This window comes from Mastigoproctus giganteus, chromosome 12 (genome assembly GCF_048544385.1).
Source record: "Mastigoproctus giganteus isolate SK-2022 chromosome 12, ASM4854438v1, whole genome shotgun sequence".
NCBI classification, from domain to species: domain Eukaryota; kingdom Metazoa; phylum Arthropoda; class Arachnida; order Uropygi; family Thelyphonidae; genus Mastigoproctus; species Mastigoproctus giganteus.
The window spans coordinates 143,214,636-143,239,349 of NC_143586.1; the positions used below are offsets into that span (position 1 = coordinate 143,214,636).

The following is a 24,714-nucleotide window of genomic DNA, read 5'->3' on the forward strand; positions in this document are numbered from 1 at the left end:
CTTTGTGCCAGGTATCCGGAAAATGCTCTTCAAGAAAGATTCTGTTGTACAGGAAGAGCAGACGGTCCATGGATTCTGGTGAAAGATGTTTATCATTTCATAATGGATGTTGTCTGGTCCAACAGTGGTAGCCTTTGTACAGGTAAGTGCTGATTTCAGCTCGTGGTTAGTAAATGGCCCATTATACGCGTGGGAACCCTTCAATGTGAACTTAAGAGTCTGTTTTTCACTGTTGTGGTTTAAGACCAGAAATCTGGGGAGTGAGATGATGTTGCAGAGATGTTAGAAAAAGTTTCCCCCCAGAGCATTGGCTATTGCAGTAGATTCTGCAATAGTACATCCATTATATTCCAGGACCGATGAGGGCGTGCTGTATATTTCCCCTTCATTTTCCGAATTTTATCCCAGACCAACTTAGTACTAGTAGACTGAGTAATTGATGAAGTAAAGCGGATCCATGATTCCTTTTGACTCTGACGCCGGATTTAGTGTGCTTTGGCTCTCACTCATTTAAAGGCTATAAGGTTGGTCATGGTAGGATATCGGCGAAATATCCCCCACGCTTTATTTTGAGCCTTTTTTGTTGCTGTGCATTGTGAATTCCACCATGGTTTTGGAAACGAAGGAAACCGGGTGGATGTTTTTGGAATTGTAGTTGCAGCTGCATGGACAATATTTTCTGTTATGTACGTGACTGCTGTTGTTGTTGTTATTTGGTTTTTAGGAGCATTAGCAACTAAGGCCATATTGCTCCAGGATATGCGGTTGTCATTCCCTGACCTTTACGGATCCTCCGTATTTGGTGATGACGGGCTCAAACCCCGGTCTAATCAAGAAGCGTGTGCTACGCACTGCTGCTCCTTCCCACCTGGCTACGGAGGCGGCAACGTGACTGCATTGATAGGCTCCTGACTGACTGCAGAGATGCCAAAATTTGCCAGGTGTTGAAAGGCACTCCAGTCAGCCTGATCAAACTTCCACCGTGGTAACCTGAAAGGAAGACACGGTCTCCCACTGTGTAACGAGGTTATCACAGGGAAGTGATCACTTCCATATGGGTTCTCCTTCACTTCCCAAGTGAGCGAAGGGAGTAGAGAAGGGGAGCAGATAGAGAGATCAATGGCAGAAAACATATGGGTAGGCATGTGGAAGAATGTGTTTGTTCCAATATTTAGAAGGGAGATGTCATTGTCATTTAGCATACGCTCTATGACTCGTCCCCTTCCGTTAATGCTAGCACTACCCCACAGAGTATTATGTCCATTGAAATCCCCGAGAAGTAAGAAAGGGGGAGGCATCTGCGTTACAAGATCATCAAGGTCTTCCTGGGAGATGTCAGTCCCAGGTGGCAAATAAATAGAGCACACAGTTAATAGGAATCCCACTGTAAGGCAAATTGCAACAGCCTCTATGCTGGTTGTAATTAGCAAGGGCTGAACACGAGTCTGGTTGCCCACAAGGATAGCGACTCCTCCATGAGCAAGACCATCCGCAATTCTACCCTTATGAAAATTTGTGATGTTACGCATGGTGGGATCATCATTTGCCTTTAGGTAAGCCTGCAAGCAAAATGGGCTCGTGCTTTTGCAGGAGGGTCTTGATGTCATCAGTATTTTGCCGGAATCCATGAAATTCCATTGTAGGAATTTAGCCATTATTTTGGCTTGGTGGGTCCATCAGGCGGCTTCCGAATTGCTGGGCTTACTTTTATCAGTCTTGGGTTTATCTCTTTTGGGGAAGTATGGATGCTGTCCGGTATCCATTTCTTCCTTCACAAAGAGTTCCAAGACTGATTCGTCCGTACCTCCTTGTCCTCTACATCCATTTTTTCTGTTATTATTGGTTGCTCTTTTTTACCACTTGGTTTTGGTAGTGGTGGAGCACTAGGAGGTATGGATATAGGAGTGGCAGCTGATTGTGTTTTTTTGGTGGGCTTTTGTGAACTCAATAAATAGAGTGCAATCGGAGTGAATGACTCTCTTGGTGGTACAGTCATCTCTCTGTGTACCAATAGTGCACTTCGCAGAAACCTTCTGAGCATATGAAGGCTTCCCGCTATTTATTGGTTGTATGCGTTTTCTAGCCTCTGGGTAGGAGCTGTTCAGCTCCATTTTTAATTTTTGGATCTCCTTTTCGTCCTTCCACCGCTGGCGTGCTCGAGAGTATGCAGGGTGCTCTCCTTGGCAGTTAGTACAATTAGGCTTAGGAGCTAGACATTCCTTGCTCTCGTGATCTTTAGCACCACATCGAGCTCCATTTTTAATTTTTGGATCTCCTTTTCGTCCTTCCACCGCTGGCGTGCTCGAGAGTATGCAGGGTGCTCTCCTTGGCAGTTAGTACAATTAGGCTTAGGAGCTAGACATTCCTTGCTCTCGTGATCTTTAGCACCACATCGAGCACAGGCAGGGTTACCACGACAAGCCTTGTTGGGGACCCAGAAGGATTTAAATTACTCATAGGAGTAAGATAAAAATATCATATGCTGTAAGTACCTCACCCACCACGGAGCCCTAAGAGGGGACGGCCCCCTCGTGAACTAGCAGGTACTGCGTACACGAATGGGACGCCAAGTTAGCTTAGAGGCACCATACCCACATTTCCAATAAGCCTTGATCCCGTTCCAGGACCAAAGTGAGGGAGACTTATTGGAACGCAGTTGACCCTAGCAGTAAGCACCACCTGCCGATTGATCCCAGTCGGGCCGGTCCGGGACCACCGGTCTTGTTGAAGCAGGGGCCAAAGTGGTGTATTAAGGCTGGGTCCCTCAACCACCAGGATCCCCTTTTCCGAATTCCACGGTGGTTGCGGCGCACGGCTGTACACGCCAGATTCCAACGATGTAACCCTGAAACCAAGGTATGGGCGTTAGATCCCAGTGATGCTAATGTGGAAGCCCAGCAGTATCACTGGGAGGTCCCCTCACCACGTATAGGTGCCCACGTCGAGGGACTGAAGTGCTGAGGGCTTACTTTTATCAGCCTTACTTGTTTCTATTGACTTTAAAAGTAGCATTTATTATGAATATGTTCAGATTGGACAGATAGTAAAACAGGCCTATTATAAAAAAAGTTCTGATTCAATTGGGGAAAAAAAGTTAGGATAAAATGCCACCAGCTGTTTGAAAATGGTGAATAGTTTCTTCACCATAACAATGCTCCTGCATATACCCCTCTCTATTCAAGGATTTTCAGCAAAAAAAAACATTCCTATGGTACCTCATTCACATGTTCACCTGTCCTTTCCCCATATGATTTTTTCTCTTCCTCAAACTCAAAATGAAACTGAAAGGACAAAGATTTCACAACATTGAACCATTCCTGAGAATGTAATAGTGGTAATCAATATGTTCACAATTTAAGACCTCCAGTAATGCTTCCAGAAGTGGCAGGAACATTGAGACACCTGTATATCATCAGGGTGAGATTTTAAAGGGGACCACTTATAAAAATGTTGTTCATACCCTAATTTTTTTAATAAATAAAAATTTAAGTTGGATATTGGCAAAATAATGAGCACTTAATCCTGCTTGGAGTGCAATCTATCTTTAATTTCTTAAAGAATTACAGATTATTCTCGAATGTTTCATGATACTTCCTGTACCATTTCTTCAATAACTGTAAAGACAGCAGATCTGGTAAATTATGGTGACTTGATTTACATAAAGTTGTTAATTTGTTTATTCATTTCTTATTTGTTATGGTTTAGTCTTGAAATAGCTATTAGCAACCATAAGGTGAAGATATACTCTGCACAAGTTTAAGCACTCGTGATTTCACCAATTTCCTGATCTTGATATACATGCAACATCATGGAATTAAAAGAATATTTAAGATCCAAAAATAACTTTTTAATCAGCCCTTGTTATATAAATAAACAAACAAAATACCTCTTTCAAAATTAATTATTTAACCTCAGTAATCAATTTTGAAACAAGCCCATAATACCAACCTGATAATGATGGAGATGGAATAAAGCAGCTGACCTATTACCATATCCCAGAGATAATTCCTCCACATGGCTACCTGAATCATCAGCATCTGGAAGTGGAGCTGCCATGACACTCTAAATGTAAGTAAATAACATATTACATTTAAGTGCAATTCCCAAGAAATGTTCTTGTTTTTGATTAAATTTCAGTATTTTCCAAGAACCCCAATTATAATGATTTATAAAATATTTTAAAGTACAAGTAAAAGCAATTAAAAGAAGTCAAAGTAGTTAATAAAAATATATCAAGTTTCACTTTAAGTTGCTAATATAGGAGTTCAAATTACACTTTTAATTTTCAGACAGTGGTAATAAAGACAACTAGGCATCAGTACAGACCATTAAGCGGCAGTATTAGTAGTGGTAAATGATGCAAGAAAGCAAGCTTATATAGCATCAGCCCAAAAAAACAAACACATACATAATTCACCCATCCTTATTCTCCAAGAATTTGTATGGTTATGCCTTGAATTTATTCAAACCATCCACTTCCACAACAACAGCAACAATGGAAGACTATTCCAACAATCAACCATTCACTGGCTGAAGGAAAACTTCCGCATGTCTATCCTGCAACCATCCTTCAACTTAAATTTATGCCCCCTTATGTGTGTAGTTTAAGCAAGAGGAAGAATGCCATTCACATTCAGCTTACTCCATTCTCCATCCAAACAACTCAATCAGATCACCCTGCTGGTGCCAAGTCTCCTTGTACCTTGTACAAGGAGACTTGATCTTGTACAAAAGGATAATAACCTCCTTATCCCTGCTAGCAAAATTTCTATATATCATTGACAAAACCCCATGAGCTGTTCTGGCAGCATGTCTGCACTGCTCAGAGAATTTCATATCTGACAGCACAATTACCCCCACTTCCTTTTCATTTTCCACCTACAGAAAACCCTCGCTAATCCGGTTACAGTTAATCCTTATCAAAATATGAAAAATTCGGTTCACAGTTGAGTACTTTGAAAGACACAGGATTTAGGGAGGCAGATGAGTCACTCTGACTGCACAGAGATAGATGTACCATACCGTTTCATTGTCTTGCGCGTTGTTCAGTATCCTTGTTGATTCTGAGTCTGACGGATGTTACTGCTTATCATTTAACTTGTGTACTTCTTCACACGTGTATATATATATATATATATATCATACATATATAAAAAGGAATACAACAAAAAAGAATTATAACAAAATTAAGACATACAGATACATTGACAACATGATTAGATTTGACAGTAATCTAGAAGAAGACAAACAGGATATTTATCCTAATGATCTAACCTTAACTAAAACAAACAGAAACAACACTAAGGTTACATTTCTAAACCTAATATTAATATTAAGGCGGTTAACCAGATAGAAATAGGAATTTACAATAAAAGACAAGAGTATAATTTTGAAACAATACACCTTAGCCATTGGAGTTCAAACATACCAATTAAAATTCAAAGAAACATAATTACCTCGTAAGCCATAAGAATAATCAGAATTTGCAATAACAGTAGACTTAAATTGGAATCACTCAGGACATTAAAAGATAAGCTTACTATGAACAATATTCCGTACAGATTCATAGATAAAAACTTAAATAAAGTAATTAATAATAACGCAATATGGGTAGAATGGCAAACTTTGACAGAACCATTGTGTATATGGTTTGTATATATCTATGTAAATAAAGTTAATCTCTGCTACATATAATCTCTAGCATATAAAAGAGAACACTCTCCAGAAGAGCAGCTTCATGTGGCATATTTCTTTGATGTATTTAATCTTAGTAAAAATTTTTTTTTTTTTTTGTTCGTTCTGCTATTTTGCAAACACTATGGAAGAGGGCCGTTACCACATTGGTAGATCTTGGACCGTGAAAGGTCGCCACTTCTGCCCTTGACTAGGGCGGCAAACTCTAACAATCTTTCTCACTTTTTGGTTTGATTTGCCTCGGGGCGGATGGGCAAGTCCTTGCAGGAAGATAACTTGGCCTTTTGTTTTAATTATAACGGCAACTACCACCAAAAACTTAAAAGAACAGGTAACTTAACGTAGATGCCACAGTTTCCTATACATAAAATAAATCACGTTTGTAAACTTTTGGCCCTAACACTAATATATAATTTATATAATAAAAAAAAAAAAAAAAAAAAAAAAAATGGACAGGAAATTATTGAAACGTTAATGGCAGCATATATGTGCTATTTCAGTACATGTACTGTAATAATGGAATGGTGTAGCCTCCTGAAGAGAAACAGTTTCACATATATCTGCCAGTTACCTATTAAGTTATAATTTATATGGTTAATTTAGTGGTAAAACTTTTCAGAACTTAAATTGGATGGTTAATAGTTTAAAATTTAAAAAAATTGAGTCCTTAAGGCTAGTGAGTCTATATTATTGCAAAACTATTCAGAATGAAAGTTTTTTGGTTAATACGTTAAATTTTAAATTTAAAAATTGAGCTCTTAAGGCTAGTAAATCTATTATAGTAAAAACTATTTCGTACATAAGTTGGATGGTTAATATTTGAAAGTTTAAAAATTGAGTTCTTAAGGCTAATGAGTCTATATTATTGTAAAGCTATTCAGGACGTAAGTTGGATAGTTAGTATTTTAAATGTTAAATTTAAAAATTGAGTTCTTAAGGTTATTGAGTCTTTTATAGGGAAACTACTCAGAACGTAAGTTTGATGATTAATATTTTAAATTTAAAATTGAGTTCTTAAAGCCAGTAAGATTATTATAAAGCTATTCAGAACGTTAGTTTGATAGTTAGATTTTAAAATTGTAATTGAAATTTAAAAATTGAATTCTTAGCGCTAGTAAGTCTATTATCGTAAAACTATTCAGAACGTAAAATTGATATTGTAAATCTAAAAATTGAGTTCTTAAGGCTAACGAGTCTATTATTGTTAATAGCCAGTGGTGATTTTATTAAACATTAGACTGGACATAACTTTTCGGATATACAGAAAAACAAAGGTAATTCTTTCAAAATTGCAAATACCTACCTATTCCAGGCACGTTACTAATACGGACGGGAACTTGCAACCCCGGATATCCTGAGCACCAACTGTATTTTCTACAATCATATTCTATTTACTATCCTTACCCTAAAATTTCTTCCACACTCTGAGTTATTAGTGCAATATGAGGGCAGGAGTGTCTATTGCTTTCCTAAGTACTTTCCTAACTTTACCTCCCACTAGTTTTATAGCCAGACAAGGACTGAGGGTGGAAACAACCTACGCTTAGAAAAGTCAATACAAAAAAAATATATACGCGCGCGTGTGTGTGTGTGTGTGTGTACATATGTTAACATATTTTATATCATCATAGTGAACACATGATTATATAAACTTCTCTACTGGTGAACACAAAGTTTCTGTTCTTTTAAGGCTATCTTTTGCTTCACTAATCCGAATGATCACTTAATCCGGATGACCTCTACCCCCAATTAGTCCAGATTAGTGAGGGTTTACTGTACTCTGAGCGTAGTCCCACACAATTCATAAGTTACTATGGGATTACTGTTAAACTATATGCAATACCTTGCATTTGTCAATGTTAAACTTCAACTGCCATTTCTCAGTCCATTGACCCAATCTTCTTAAGAAATGAAAAATGGAATAAAAAGAAAACATGTTACTTTAACTATCATTAGCAAGCTCAAAGTGATAGAACAACTTGAAAATGGTGTTCCTGGAAAAAAAATTGCTGAAGAATTTGGCATTGGCCAATAGACTGAATAAGATATTAAAACACAAAAAGAATCTATAAAGACATTTTCTTTGAAATTCAATGTGGGAATTGATAAAAGCAGTGTATCAAATAGGCAGACATTAAAAAAGCCAAAAGAAGTAATGTTGGAAGAAGCTGTATTTAAGTGGTATTCACAGAAATGATCGAGTGGCATTGGAGTGCAATGCCAGCACCACCTGATAAATGTATAAAAAGACAATACATTAATCCATCTATTCATGGATAAACATATTGTCTTTTTATAGTTTTTAAATAAAGGCTGTACAGTGATATTTTTTATTTATTTTCATCAACATTATATTTTATTTATTTTCATCAACCTATATTTTATTTATTCAATTTTCCATTCATTTTTGTTCTAAGTTTTTGTTCTTTTAAGGCTATCTTTTGCTTCACTAATCTGAATGATCGCTTAATCCAGACAACCTCTCCCCCCAATTAGTTTATAAGTTACTATGGGATTACTGCTAACTATATGCAGTACCTTGCATTTGTCAATGTTAAACTTCAACTGCCATTTCTCAGTCCATTGACCCAATTTTCCTAGATCTTGTTGTAGTAGCTCACCCTGGTCACTGTCATTAACTTACACATTAAGCCTTATACTGATAAACTAAATGCTACAAGGCATAATATGTTATGGATTGGTAATACACTATAAAAATAGCAGTGAAATCACCATAATTTATCTGTAATAAAACTACAAAAGTAGTATGAATGACATTGATTTAATTGTATCTCATATTGTGACTATTCCTTCACAATGAGTTACCATGTACTGCACTATTTCAAATAAGTAACGCTTCACCAATAGAGAATACTGTTACTTATTCTCAGGGGATAACACCACCACCCAGACAGCACCATTTCAAGGCTAGTTGGCCTATCATCTGTGGGTGGGCAGGTAGGTACCCCATTGTTGCAATCATACCAACCCAGTTGTGAAGTATAATTCCACAATATGAGAGATGCCAGTTGGTGTATATAGTAGTAATACTGATAAACTAAATGTTACAAGGCATAATATGTTACAGATTGGTAATACACTAGAAAAATAGCAGTGAAATCACCATAATTAAAAAAAGCACTTAGTTTATCAGTATTACTGCTATATACACCATCTGCCATCTCTCATATTGTGGAATTATACTTCACAACTGGACTGACATGATTGCAACACTGGGGTATCTACCCGCCCACCAATGATAGGCCACCAAGCGTTGAAATGGTGCCATCTGAGTGGTGGTATTCCCCTGAGAATAAGTAATAATAATCTACTCTACTGGTGAAGTGTTAATTATTTGAAGTAGTGCAATGCATGGTAACTTGTGAAGGAACAGTCACAATATGAGATACAATTAAATCAATGCCATTCATACTACTTTTGTAGTTTTATTATGGATAAAATATGGTGATTTCATTGCTATTTTAAAAGTGTATTAAGCCTGATATATACCTTCATCAATATAATTAATAAATATTGAAAACAACAATGGGCCCAGAATTGAACACTGGGGTACTACTCTGATAATGTTAATTCACGAAGAGCAGTGTGCCCATCGATAACCACTCTGTCTTCTTCCATTTAACCATCTCTTTATGCATAGCAGTAATGCTATGCTACACTGCTCCAGTTTATATAGCAGTCTTTTATGCACAACAGTATCAAAAAACCTTCCTGAAATTCAAGTATATGAGGTCAAATTTATATATTTTTTTCCAGTTTCTTGGTTGGTACATCATAGTAACCTACCAGAACAGTAATCTACCACATTGGTTAGACAAGACCAGCCCTTGAAAAATCTGTGCTGTGACTACAGTATAATTACATTCCTGTCCAGATGGTCCTACATTACTTCTTTAAATGGCAACTCCATTATTTTCCTGGAACAGATGTTAAGCTAACATCTGTTCCAGGATTTGTAATTATTCATGTCACCTTTTGATCCCCATTTATGAATTGGGGATACAGTCACACATCTCCAGTCCATAGAGACCTCCTCTGAATCCAAGGATGCTCTCATAATTATGGCAAAAGGCTTGCTTACTTAAATTGCCACCTCTTTTAATATGACTGAATAGATCCCATCCACCCCAGGTGGCTTTTTTTTATGTTCAGCTTCAGCAATTCCTCTTCCACTTTCCTCTCAGCTTTCACAGTCATTTAACAAGTACAGGTCACTGTTCAACAAAAGCCGAGAATTAGGGTTGAATTTGAAAGTGTCTGCAATTCTGCCCAGACACGATAAGAGGGAGTATATGATGAGAGCCTTGTCGATCAATTTGGCCCTGGAAAGATTGTGCAAGGCTCAAGGGGTAGAATTTTTTTCAGCCTGGACTGTACTTGTTAACAGGAGAGATTGTTTCTACAGGGATGGGATACACTTAAATAGAAAGGGTGCAAGAATATTTGCTGATGCTATCAAGGCAGTGTTAGGTGGGTCGGAAAACTGCTAGCTTGGGGGGAGACAAAGACCAATAGATTGACAGTAGCCACTGGCAGAGGTGAAAGAGATTCGTGCACTGCTTCTATTAGAATGAGCAGAAGCCTGAAAAACAAGATGCATGGTATTTCAGAGACTGCTGGGAGCCATTGTGGTACAAGTAAACACATGGGTTGTGTTAGGGTAGCTAAGAATAGAAACAGGTGCAGGTATACTTGCGTGTACACCAATGCTAGGAGTTTAGTAAATAAATTTGATGAATTTGAGGTATTGCTCAAAACATCGAAGGCAGATATTGTTGGGATATCAGAGACGTGGTGTCACACAGATATAAGGGATGCAGAACTGCAATTTGGGGAGTACAACATCTACAGAAAGGATAGACAGGATAGGAAGGGGGGGAGGGGTTATGCTATTAGTTAAGAAACCCATAAAAACCAAGGAAGTGAAGCCAGTCGACATTGCTGGACAGTGCAGTGTTGAGTCAGTTTGGTGTGACATAAACATTGGGAGATCAAAATTGAGAGTAGGAGTGTGCTATAGGCCTAATGACTCTGATGAGTATAATAAGGAACTGTACAGGGAAATAGAGTGGGCCAGTAAATCAGAGAGTCTTATAATGGGAGATTTTAATTTCCCAGATATTGACTGGAATTTGGGGGCTGGTTACTCACGCACTAGCAGGGCTTTTGTGGATTTATTGGATGATTGTTTTCTACATCAGCATGTTCGGGAGGCAACTAGAGGGAGTAATACTCTTGATTTGATTATCAGCAGTGATTCTTCATGCATTAAGAATCTGCAGATAAATGAACCACTAGGTGGCAGTGATCACAGTGTGCTGAAGTGGGATTTACTCAAAGAGGTAACTACCATTAGGGGTAAAGGGAAGGATTATTGCTTCCATAAAGGCGACTACGATGGACTGAGACAGTATTTAAATTCTATACAGTGGGACCAACTGATGATGTTACCAACAGCAAATTCAAAATGGGAAGCATTCAAAAAACTTATCTTGGAAGCTACTAGGCTTTACATACCAACTAAGAAATATTGTTCAAGGTTTAGGCCAAAATGGATGTCAGATGAACTAATGAGGCATATGGCAGAGAAGAAAAATGCATGGGATACTTACAAATTAACACATAACACAGAAGCCTATGATAGATACAAGTTGATATGCAACCAAGTTACAAAGGAGGTTAGGCAGGCGAAGGCAGATTACGAGAAATCCTTGGCAAGGGATGCAAAGAAAAACAGCAAAGAGTTCTTTACTTATGTAAACTCTACAAGGAAGGGGATGAATCAGATTGGTCCACTTGACATTGATGGGTCAACTGTTGATGATCCTGCTCAGGTAGCTAACAAACTAAATGAATATTTTGCATCGACATTCACACATGAGGAGTTATTCAGAGAGGAGAATGTCAGAGGTGTATTCAACTCTAGCAGTAAGCTACAGAATCTTGAAATAACTGGGAGTAAAGTGGAGGAGAAACTGCTGAAGATAAACACAAGAAAGGCACCCGGGGTGGATGGGATCTATCCAGTTATATTAAAGGAGGCAGCAAAGGAAGTAAGCACACCCTTAGCCATAATTATGAGAGCTTCCTTGGACTCAGGAGAGGTACCCATAGACTGGAAATGTGCAATGTGACCCCAATTCACAAAGGAGGATCAAAGGCTGACACAAGTAATTATAGACCTGTGAGCTTAACTTCTGTTCCAGGAAAATTAATGGAGGCACTGGTTAAAGAAGCACTGCAGGATCATTTAGACAAGACTTCAGTTATAGCTCAGACACAGCATGGTTTTGTTAAGGGGAAGTCTTGCCTGACCAACTTGATTGGATACTATGATGCAGTCACAAAAGAACTGGATGCAGGGAATAACTTTGATATTATATACTTGGATCTTAGAAAGGCTTTTGATACTGTTGCACATGAAAGACTGCTACACAAATTGGAGCAGTGTGACATTGGAGGCAAATTGCTGCTATGGATAAAGGGATGGTTGAGGGGGAAAAGACAGAGAGTGGTAATCAGTGGACACTGCTCATCGTGGACTGATGTTATTAGTGGAGTCCCCCAGGGCTCAGTGTTGGGTCCATTATTGTTTTCTGTATTTATAAATGATATTGATGATGGTATATCGGGCTTAATGTCCAAGTTTGCAGACGATACAAAGGTTGGCAGGGTTGTCAAGGACACTACTGACACTATGCTGCTGCAACAGGATCTGGAAAGGTTGAGCAGATGGGCTGAGAGGTGGCAAATGAAGTTTAACATTGACAAATGTAAAGTACTACACATGGGAAACAGCAACCCCAGAGCAACGTATCAACTCTGTGGTACTGCACTGACAGTGGTAGAGAATGAAAGGGACTTGGGGGTGGTTGTGCAGGCAGATATGAAGTTCTCTGAGCAGTGCAGACGGGCTGCAAGAGTAGCTCATGGAGTATTGTCAATGATATACAGGAATTTTTCCAGCAGGGATAAGGAGGTGATTATTCCATTGTATAAGGCAATGGTCAGGCCACACCTAGAGTACTGTATACAGGTCTGGATGCCTCATTTCAAGAAGGATGTAGAGCTGCTGGAACGAGTACAGAGAAGGGCAACAAGATTAGTGAATGGAACAAAGGGGTGCTCTTACGAAAAAAGGCTTAAGTTTTGCAAATTACAGTGTCTGGAGACTAGGCACCAGCGAGGTGATCTGATAGAGGTGTATAAAGCCTTGAATGGTTTGAGCATGCTCAATGCTGATGGGATTCTTCCTCTAGCTCAGAAAAATCACCTGAGAGGGCATAAATTCAAATTGAGGAAAGACAGATGTAGGATAGACGTGCGGAAATTTGCCTTTAGCCAGCGGGTGGTTGGTTGGTGGAACAAACTTCCATCCTTTGTGGTGGAGGTTGATAGCCTAAATAAGTTTAAGGCTCAGCTGGACAGGTATTTTGAACGAACAAGGGGTGAAGTGGAAGTGGTTTTTTTGGCTGATGCTGCATAAGCCTGCTTTCTTGCATCAAATGCCTCTACTAATGCTAATGTATTTGCTCCTAATTGGAGATTTATAAATTTCTGGCATCCCCTCCCCTAAAGCATTCCTCAAGAATGAATGTAGATGCACAATACTCATTCAGTTTGTCAGCAACCTCAGCAAGATCATCAACAGTTAACTCACTGACATCAAGTAGCAATGTGATTCAATCCTTTTTTTCTGCTTCTGTTAATATAAGCATAGTCTTCATTGCTGCTTTTCTTTGCATTCTTTGGCAGAGACTTCTCATAATCGTCGGTGGATTTTTGGCCTCAAATTTTGTCTCCAAAAATCCACAATTTGGCTTCAATTTTGGCTCCAAAAATCCACAGACAACAGTCAGTGGATTTCTGGCTGCTGTAAAGGGATAAGTATTTTTGATAGTTTTACCGTATTCTTAGTTAATTTATAAACTACATTGTGTTTACAAAGATATTAAATAGGTTTATTAACGTTCGTTAGCTTCTTATTTTGAATTTAAGTAATGATTTTTGGAAGTTACGACTCCCGGTGCTGGCACCAATATTGTTGAACTAGTTACCATATTGAAACAGCATAATGTATATATCTCAAACTGATAGTGTAAGGTATAATCTAAAATTAGATAACATAATACAAAGCACTGTATTAGGAATCTGTTAGCTTAGTATAGTACTACAAATCAATCAAAAATATTTATCAACCTTATTATATTTCATTGTTAATTAAACTGTATTTAAATGGCAATCATGACCCAGACTAGAGCTGCAAAGCAAATCTCACAGACTAGAAACAGTGCTGTGACTCGGGGGAGAAACAAAGGAGCCGATTCTCCTACACATCACAGTCTCAAAAAATGTACGAAATGTTCGCTGGACTTTCTAAAACAGGCCATGATCTAGCCAAGGAGAATGTCTGTGTGTGCTAGATGCCTAGAGTGTCAAAAAATGAGGTGCCAACTCATAGTTCTGATGGGTGTCTACGAGAGCTTGAGGTGTAAGGTAAATGCCTCTAAAAAGTTAATATAAGGGGGTTCCATCAAACTATCAGCTGCCCAGCTCAATGGCAGAGTTTACTCCTGTGCATCAGGCAACACAGAGGCAATCTCCAAGGCAGGATGCACTGATCCCACAGGAACTAGTTATTGTTGGTGACTATTTTCAGGGAGACGGGGAATATACCAAGCAAGAAGGATAGGTGGAACAGGACCATGGCATGTCTGCCAGGGGCAAAAGTTGATAACATTGTTGTAGAGTAGATATCTTTTAAGGGCACAAAAGGTGATATTGTTATACACGTTAAAACTAATGACATTAAGAGTAAGAGATCTGCAGATTTACAAAACAAGTACAGGTCAATGTTGAAAAAAAGTCGCAATTTAGTATTGAATGTGAAAGTGTCTACAATTCTACCCAGACACGATAGGAGAGAGTATATGATGAGAGAGCCTTGTCGATCAATTCAGCACTGGAGAGATTGTGCAAGGCTCAAGGGGTAGAATTTTTTTTTTCAACCTGGTCTGTGCTTGTTGACAAGAGACTGCTTCTACAGGGATGGAGTACACTTAAATAGAAAGGGAGCAAGAATATTTGCTGATGCTATCAAGGCAGGTTAGGTGGATTGGAAAACTGCTAGCTTGGGAGGATACACAGACTAAAAGGTTAACGATGGCTGCAGGCAGAGGCAAAAGTGATAGTGATTCTTGCACTGCTTCTTTTAGAATGAGCAGCAGCAGCATGGAAAGCAAGGCAATGGAGATTTCCAGGACTGGTGGAAAGTCATAGTGGAACAAATGAATACATGGGCTATGTTAGGGTACTAAGAGTAGAAACAGGTGCATGTATACTTGCATATACACCAATGCTAGGAGTATAGTTAATACAACAGTCAGTGGATTTCTGGCTGCTGTAAAGGGATAAGTATTTTTGATAGTTTTACCGTATTCTTAGTTAATTAATAAACTACATTGTGTTTACAAAGATATTAAATAGGTTTATTAACGTTCGTTAGCTTCTTATTTTGAATTTAAGTAATGATTTTTGGAAGTTACGTTTGGAAGTTAAATTTGATATGAGTTTAAAGTGCTAGTCAAAACATCAAAGGTTGATATCGTTAGGATATCAGAGACATGGTGTCACACAGATATAAGCAGTGCAGAATTGGAATTTGGGGAGTACAATATGTACAGGACAGGAAGGGAGGAGGGGTTATGCTGTTAGTTAAGAAACAGAAAATCTAAGGAAGTGCATCCAATTGATGTTGGTGGACAATGCAGTGTTGAGTCTGTTTGGAGTGACATAAGCACAGGGAAAGGAAAAATGAGAGGAGGTGTGTATTGTAGACTTAAAGAATCTGAAGAGTATAAAGAGCAATTGTGCAGAGAAATAGTGGGCCAGTAAATCAGAATGTCTTATAATGGGGGATTTTAACTTTCCAGATATTGACTGGAAATTGTGGGTTGGTCCCTCACACACTAGCAAGGCTTTTGTGGATTTATTGGACGAGTGTTTTCTGCAGCAACGTGTTCAAGAAGCAACCAAAGAGAGTAATATTCTTGATCTGATTATCAGCAGTGATTTTTCATGCATTAATAATCTGCAGATAAAGGAACTACTGGATGACAGTAATCACAATGTACTGATATGGGAATTACTTAAAGATGTAACTACCATATCAAGGCTAAAGCAAAGGACTTTTGCTTTCGTAAAGGTGAATACAGGGGTCTCAGAGAGTTTTTAAATTCTGTACAGTGGGATCAACTAATGATGTTACAAACGTTGAATCCTAAATGGGAAGCCTTCGGGAATTAATCTTGGAGGCTACTACGTTTTTCATTCCAATTAAAAACTTGCTTGCTTTCTTGCATCACATGCCACTACTACTACATTCTCTCCAGGGCTGAATTGATCAACAAGGCTCTCAACATGTACTTTTTCCTATCATGTCTGGGCAGAACTGCAGGCACTTTCAATTTCAATCCTAACTTGCAACTTTTTCCTAACATTGCCCTGTACTTGTTTAGTAATTCCTCTGATTTTCTACTCTTAATATCATTAGTTCCAATGTGTACAACAATATTACCTTTTATGCCCTTAAAAGGTAATATCTGCTCTACAACTAATTTTGTCCCTAGCAAACATAACCTGGTCCAATTCCACCTATCCTTCTTGCACAGTATATTTCCCAATAATGGTTAATTGTATAACAGTAACATGTGAATACAGCTCAGTGCACAGATATACTTTTCATCATTCACTCAAATAAGAGTAGTTCGCTGTTTCCCTTGTGTAATAAATAAAAAATTCATCTTTTTGCATATCAGCCAATTACAAAGTGTATGACACAAGTCATATGACAGATGTCAGCAACAACAGCAATGGCATTTCTGCAACAGTTACTGGCAACTCCCTCTGCCCAATGATTGGGATAAACCTGCATAAGCCAATAAACTTACTTTAGATTCACTTTCTACTTACAGCCACATACATGAATTGAAACATTTAATTAGTAAACATTTAAAACTTGCTAACCTGAGTATAAAATTCAACAGCCTTTTCATACTCCTTCTCTTGAAAACAAATATTTCCTTCTGCTCGCAATTCCGATGCCTTTTCCCAAAATTTCTTGTGACGAGAAGAGCACATAATATTCACCCATTGTTGTACTTTATTTCTGAAACAAAAATAAACAATTTTATATAAAAATAAAGATGATATATATATTTTTATATAAACTTCTATTTAAATAAATTCTCTATTTAATTTCATTGTTTACATTGTGTACACACACACACACACACACACACACACACACACACACACACACACACACACACACACACACACACACACACACACACACACAGGGATCAATCTCACTTATTTTTAGGTTTAGACTATTTATTGTCAGGACCTTTTTTTCATATTTGGGATAAAATTTTTGAATTTGATATATATATTGACTAAGTATTACCATAAGATTCATGATTTCTAAATTTCAAATTTACCTAATCAATTGCTTTTTTCTCAATGGAAAAAAAGATCATTCCACATTATTGGTTTAGCCTAAAAATATAATCGATGCACTTCTGAAATGAATGTAAACTGATTTAATCTGAAGAAAAAACAAACAAATACAACAGTTGTTTGCAATGGTTGCTTTTATATAGGTGTGTTTAGTGTGTTGAACAGCTAGCTGTACAAGGCCAGTACTAGGTGGTAGATGACTCTCCAACTGGTGCAATACCACCATTTTGCTTATTGGAGGCTTGAAGTGGTGGATCCCATGTTTAGTCTCTAGAGCTAAGTTCCGGTCAACCCTTCCCTATCTCTTCCATCATGCAGTATGATTGATGACTTTTGAGGTTATGATGAACGTCGTGGCGAGATCCAATATCCTTACATTTCGAGGGTACAGCTCTAAAACGGTGTTCACAGGCCGGCCGCTAGTTAGTACACCGGACCGAACCTACTGGTAACTCACTAAGAGGCTTCCGGATCAGCTAGTGTATAATCTTGCTACCTCTAGTCTGTTAGATAGTGACTGGAGGGAGTCCGAGTAGTGTGTGTATGCGGGGAGCATTGTCGAGGTCACGTTATGTCAAGGATCTGGGTATATTCTTACTACGCGTACGCCATTTCCAAAAATTTCATTACTTCATGCAGCATATCCCATCCTCTTTTTCTTACTATTGAATACACCATGAATTGTCAAACTAATAGAGCAAGCTTATCTGTGAAAAGATCCAAACCTCCCAAGCACTTCCTAATTCATTTCACAAATATACGTGGTATCAATTCTAATCTCAACGATGTCCATTTCCACTTGCAGTCTGCCAAACCGCATGTGCTTTTTCTGACAGAATCTCAGTTATCGGTTGATTCAACTGCTGCTCATCTGAAATGCCCAAATTATTTGCTGAATGATTCCTTTTGCCTCAAAGGTGGTACTTGTGCGTATGTCCGTTCTGATATTCCCTGTCAGAGACTTGGCAATTTGGAATCTCCTCTCTTTGATCTACTCTGGCTTAAAATCTCTCTACCTCATTGTGTCAAATTCATCTGTTGTCTCTACCGTTCTCCCAACTCCACTAATCACATGGAGCTCTTTGACTTATTCTCTTTGCAGCTTGACTTTCTCCAGTCCAACTTTCCTAACAGTGAGGTAATTTTCCTTGGTGATTTTAATGTCAGATCACAACTTGGTGATTGTCTCTTCTCCAATGGAACCTTTATCTCATGGCTATTCCCAACCTCGTGTTGTTTGGCATTACAAGAATGCAAAATGGGATGACCTGCGAGACTTCTTTTCCTTGGTTGCTTTACTGTTTCAAAACTTCTGATGTCAACGTTTGCTCAGATCGTGTCAGTGAAATTATTCTTGCAGGAATAGAATCCTTTATCCTACGCTCCACTTTAAAATCTCGTCCTTTAACTAAACCTTGGTTTTCCAATAAATGTGCTAAAGCTGTTCAAGAGAAGAATATTGCATATCATAATTGTCTTGTTTATAATTCTCCAGTTTCATTTTCTGCCTACACCAAAACTCGCAACAATTGTAAAGCAGTTATTAATCAGTCCAAACTAGAGTTTGAACAGGCTAAGAGTAGAAAACTTGCTTCTTGCCCTAATGGTAGCCGAGCATTCTGGTCTCTTGCCAAAGCTATTGGCCACAACTTTTGCCCATCTCTGTTCCCTCCTCTGTCCAAACCAGATGGTTCTGTTGTCACTTCAGCCAAGGATAAAGCTGACCTGCTAGCATCCCATTTTTTCCCACCTCATGTATTATGATCTTGGTAAAACACCTCCCACCATTCCCAACACACTCCATTCAATGCCTCCTGTGTTCTTCCGTCAAAAGGATGTAAGAAGGATTTTGATGAATCTTGATGCTAAGAAAGCTCCAGGTCCCAATGGTATTTCTCCACTTGTTCTCAAAACCTGTGCTCCTGAACTTACTCCTATTCTTTGTCGCCTTTTTTCACTTTCTTATTCCAGAGGTGTTTTTCCTTCTACTTGGAAATTTTCTCATATCTAACCTGTTCCTAAAAAGGGTGACAAATTCCTCCCATTCAATTATTGTCCCATTGCAATTACTTCTACTCTTTCTAAAGTAATGGAGAAATCAATTAACTACCAACTCTTAAACTACCTAGAAACCTTCTGTCTGATCAACGATCGTCAGTATGGATTCTATCAGTGTCGATCCACTGGTGATATTCTGGCTTATGTTACCCATTCATGGACTAATTCAATGGAAAGGTTCGGTGAAACACAAGTAGTTGCGCTTGACATCTCAAAGGCTTTCGATCGTGTTTGACATAAAGGTCTTCTAAACAAGCTTCCATCTTATGGTTTATCAACTGTTTTTAGTAATTGGTTATCCTGTTTTCTCTCTGATCGCTCACTGAGGGTGATGGTAGATGGCTCTCTGTCTTCTAACTTCTCCACTAATGCCGGTGTCCCCCCAAGGTTCAGTTCTTTCCCCCCACTCTTTTCCTCTTGTATATTAATGACCTTCTTCCATTGACTGGAAATCCTATCTATAGTTTTGCCGATGATAGCACATTCCATTCCACTTTCCATTTTGAGTAACCTTGTCCTGCTCAATCAGCTTCAACTTTTCGAAAATTTGCTACCAATTCCTTAAATGCCGATCTTCAGGTAATTCTCCAGTGGGGCAAAGACAACTTAGTTGATTTCAACCCTTCTAAAACTCAGTCTTGTCTTATATCTCTCAAAAAGGATTCTTCTGCTCCTATGCTTATCTTTGGTGACACTCCAATTTCTAGGCAAAATGATATATCTCTTTTGGGGATTACCCTGACTTCTAATCTCTCTTGGCACAAGCACATTACAAATATTGCTTCTTCTGAATCTAAAAAACTTGGTTTTCTCTTTCGCTCTTTGCGTTACTTTCAGCTGCTCACTCTGTATAAATCGCAAATCCGCCCTGCCGTGGAATATTGTTCCCACGTCTGGGGTGGTGCCCCCAAAACCTCACTCAGGCTTCTTGATTCCATTCAGAAGAAGGCAGTTAGGTTAATTAATGATCCATCTCTAACAGAGTCTCTCCACCCGCTGTCTCATAGATGTACTGTTTCTGCTGCATACCTCTTCTACAGATACTTCCATGGGCACTGTTCTTCTGAATTGGCTTCTATAATTCCCGCTCTCTCTTTCAAAACAGTCCAAACACGTGCTGCCACCAGCCAACATCCATTTACTGTCCAACTTCAAACTCACAGAACCAACTTTTCATCTTCCTCGTTTATTCATTCAACTGCCGTTTTCTGGAACAACCTTCCTTCATACTTATTTCCTGAAAATTAAAGTGTACAGAAGTTCAAGTCCAATGTCAACAAATATCTTCTTTCGTCCCCTCAACCTCCAACCCAAGCACGGTACGAAGTACTATAGGTTCTAATACCTCTCGTGTTTGGGGTTTACATAAAAAAAAAAAAAAAAAAAGTGTCACATCAACTCTTGCAAATAATAACACAAGAAATATTCAAAAGAATTATTTTTAAAAAATTCTGCAGTGGAAAGCAGCAATTTCGTGAAATATAAGTTTAAGGAAAAAAACAAATGCATAAATTCATTATCAGGAAATACCAGGATAAATGAAACAAGAACAGGATTATCAGGATAAATGAAATGGGAATAGATACTTTAGTGCTTAACTTCGTGATTTTCGACTTTAGTTACTCAAAGATCAGTTTTCGGTAACATTCAACAACACTGTATGGCTGCTATTATTTCAAAAATGAAAGGTAACAATATAACTAATAAAATTATTTGTTAAAACAAATAATTTTAAAGCAGCAGATACATACTACACAAATAATTTATAACATTCTACATTTTTTAAAGGAAAGAATGACACATCAAGTAATAATCTTATGGGCAGGATAATTTCAAAAGTATGTGTACCCATAGTACAAAATAAACAGCTAACATCTGATTTAAATGTGGGGCTGTCAGTTTCAGTGTCCCCACGACTTACCACGTTTTTAGCATTAGCAGGGGCACATGATGCAAGAAAGCAAGTTTATACGGCATCAGCCAAAAAAAAAAAAAAAAAAACTCTTTCCATTTGACCCATCCAGTCACTCAAATTTTTGTCTAGTTCAGCCTTAAATTTATTTAAGCTATCAACTTCCACAACAACAGTTATTATTATTATTAGCCATATGGTGCAAGGAAGCCTGAGACATACTGCACCAGCCAAGAAAAAAAATTTCTGATTTACCCCGAGAGACAGAGAGAGAGTGAAGTAGAAGGGAATCACCAAAAAAAGAGAATGATGATATCCAGCTGAGGACCCTGGGTGTGCCAAGCCCATGCTCACCAGATGTGAGCCCCTGGGGATTGGAAGTCAGTTCCAGCAATCAACTACTCGTTGACTAAATGCAAACTTCCGCACATCTATTCTACAACTGTCTTTCCTCAGTTTCAATCTGTGCCCTCTCAGGTTCTTATTCAAAGTAAACAGTAGTATCCCGACAACATTGAGTCTGCACTCAAACCATTCAAGGGCTTATACACCTCAATCACAGCACCTCACAGGTGCCTAGTCTCCAGATGTTGCAACTTGCAGAACTTAAGCCTTTCGTTTGTTCCTCTCTTGTTGCCCTTCTCTGTACTCGTTCCAGCAACTCTACATCCTTCCTAAAATGAGGCGGTTCCTCCAGACCTGTATACAGTACTCAAGATGTGGCCTGACCATTGCCTTATACAAAGGGATAATCACCTCCTTGTCGCTGCTAGCAAAATTCCTATATATTATTGACAAAACTCCATGACCTGCTCTGGCAGCCCGTCTGCATTGCTCAGAAAACTTCATATCTGACTACACAATTACCCCCCCCCCAGGTCTCTTTCATTTCCACCTCCCTGAGTGTAGTACTACAGAGTTGGTACGTCTATCTTGGGTTACTGCTACCTATATACAGTAGTTTGCATTTGTCAATATTAAACTTCAGTTGCAACTTCTCAGCCCAACTGCCTAACTTTTCTAGATCCTGTTGCAGTAGCATACTGTCTTTAGTGTCATTAACAACCTTGCCAACCTTTGTAACATCTGCAAATTTGGACATTAAGCCTGATATACCTTCATCGATATCACTGTTGTTGCTTAAGGGCTTTACGGTGCAAGGATGCAAAGGCCATAATGCGCCTAACTATGGTGATGCTAAATACATAGTTCTATCTGTATAGATGTTATTCAAGATTATATCGTGTTGTATAGTTTTATCTGTTTGAGGAAATCAAAAATTTTGGTCACATGTGGTGGTCTGCTATTAGGTCAGAAATGCTGAGAGAGGAGTTCGTCATGGGAAATGAGATTATGCTATGAGATAAACATAGCTTGTCGCTCAGTACTGTACATGGGACAATCAATAAGTAGATGACGAACGGTGAGCTGAGTGTTACAGTTTATACACAGTGGTGCATAAGTGGCTGCAAGCAAATAAAGATGTGTCAGGTGCGTGTGACCTATCCTTAATCGGGCTAATACGACTTCTTCAAGTCTGTTTCGATAACACTGATAAATACACAAAACAACAAGGGGCCCAGCCCCGAACCCTGGAGGACTCCACCAATAACATTAGTCCACGTAGAGCAGTGTCCATTGATTACCACTCTCTGCCTTCTCACGCTCAACCATCCCTTTATCCATTGCAGTAACTTGCCCTTAATGCAATACCGCTCCAATTTGTACAGCAGTCTTCCATGTGCAACAGTATCAAAAGCTTTCCTGAAATCCAAGTACATGATATCAAAATTAATTTTAGCATCCAGTTCCTTTGTGACCACATCATAGTATCCAATCAAATTGGTCAGACAAGACTTCCCCTTGACAAACCCATGCTGTGTCTGAACTACTGCTGCTGTCTTGTCTAGATGATCCTGTATCACTTCTTTAACCAGAGACTCCATTATTTTCCTCAGAACAGAACTTAAACTAACAGGTCTATAATTATTTGTGTCACCCTTTGAACCCCCTTTGTGAATTGGGAATAGATTTTCACATCTCCAGTCCATGGGGACCTCCCCTGAGTCCAACGAAACTCATAATTATGGTTAAGGGTTTGCTTACTTCCTTTGCTGCATCCTTTAAAATAACTGGATAGATCCTGTCCACCCCAGGTGCCTTTCTTATGTTTAACTTCAACAATTTATTCTCCACTTTGCTCTCAGTTATTACAAAATCACTTAGCTCCCTGCTAGAGTTTGATAAACTTCTGGCATTATTATCCTTGAATAACTCCTCATGTGTGAATGTAGATGCAAAATACTCATTCAGTTTATCAGCTACTTGAGGAGGATCATCAACAGTCGAACCATCTATGTTATGTGGACCAATCTGATTCCTTCTAGAGTTTACATAAGTAAAGAACTCTCTGCTGTTTTTCTTGGTGTCCTTTGCCAAAGATTTCTCATAATCTACCTTCACCTGCCTAACCACCTTTGTGACTTGATTACAGACTAGCTTATATCTATCTGTTGTAGGTTTCAGTGTAGTCTGATAATTTATATGCATCCCATGCATTTTTCTTCTCTAACACGAGCCTCATTAATTCATCCGACATACATTTAGGCCTGAATCGTGAACAGTATTTCTTAGTTCGTATGAAAAGCCTAGTAGCCTCTAAGATTTAAGTCCTTGAAAGCTTCCCATTTAGAATTCACCATTGGTAACGTGATCAGTTGGTCCCACTCTATAGAATTTAAAAACTGTCTGAGACCTCTGTAGTCACCTTTACTAAAACAAAAACCCTTCCCTTTACCCTTGATCATAGTTACATCTTTAAGTAAATCCCACATCTGTACACTGTGATCACTGTCACCTAGTGATTCCTTTATCTGCAAATTCCTAATGCATGCCGCTTCACTGGAAATAAATACCTTGTAGTACAGAATGTTATGCAAATATGGACACAAACTGACCCTTCAACAGGTGCAGCAAAATCCCAAGTACACTGAAACATGAAATTTAAATATCACATTGTTATCCAAGCTACATAAACTGAATGAACAGAGCAGCAAAATTCAATAGAAGTACTTTGTGTTTGTTTGCATGCACAATTGTAAAATCATGTGAAAGCATGTTTTCCAAAAATGGTTTTTGCAAGATGGCATTACTGCATGGAGAATGTGGCTGAAATGCTACAGCAACATACATATTTTCTGAGAGGCATTCTTAGAGGCTGCAAATATCACATATCACAATTATGTGTGCTGTGAATTGCTTTAAGCTAACTGGAACCACACAATATATAATAAAGGACACAAATGTGTAAAGAATTTGGAACATATTCATGAAGAACTTGTGGCTTTCTTCCAACTAAAAGTGTTTGGGAAGCTTCTGCCACATGAGATCAAGCACGCATGGATTCAAAGGATCCTTCAAAAGAATAAAATGCATCCCTACCATTTATTTTTCCAACATTTGCACAAAGGTGATGATTCCAAATGCTTGAGGTTTGAAATTTTTTATTA

The 24,714-nt window shown here is 38.4% G+C and overlaps 1 protein-coding gene across 1 annotated transcript in view; it reads right to left on the reverse strand.

Annotated features, from left to right (window-relative positions):
* Positions 1–24,714, reverse strand: part of LOC150077478 (protein-lysine N-methyltransferase SMYD4-like) — a 336,848-nt gene that overhangs the window by 273,518 nt on the left and 38,616 nt on the right. The window contains exons 2-3 of the mRNA XM_090385914.1: positions 16,741–16,882; positions 3,949–4,062 (exon numbers count right to left, since the gene is read on the reverse strand). Coding sequence (XP_090242040.1) covers positions 3,949–4,062; positions 16,741–16,882 — 256 coding nt within the window. The remainder of the gene's footprint in view (positions 1–3,948; positions 4,063–16,740; positions 16,883–24,714) is intronic.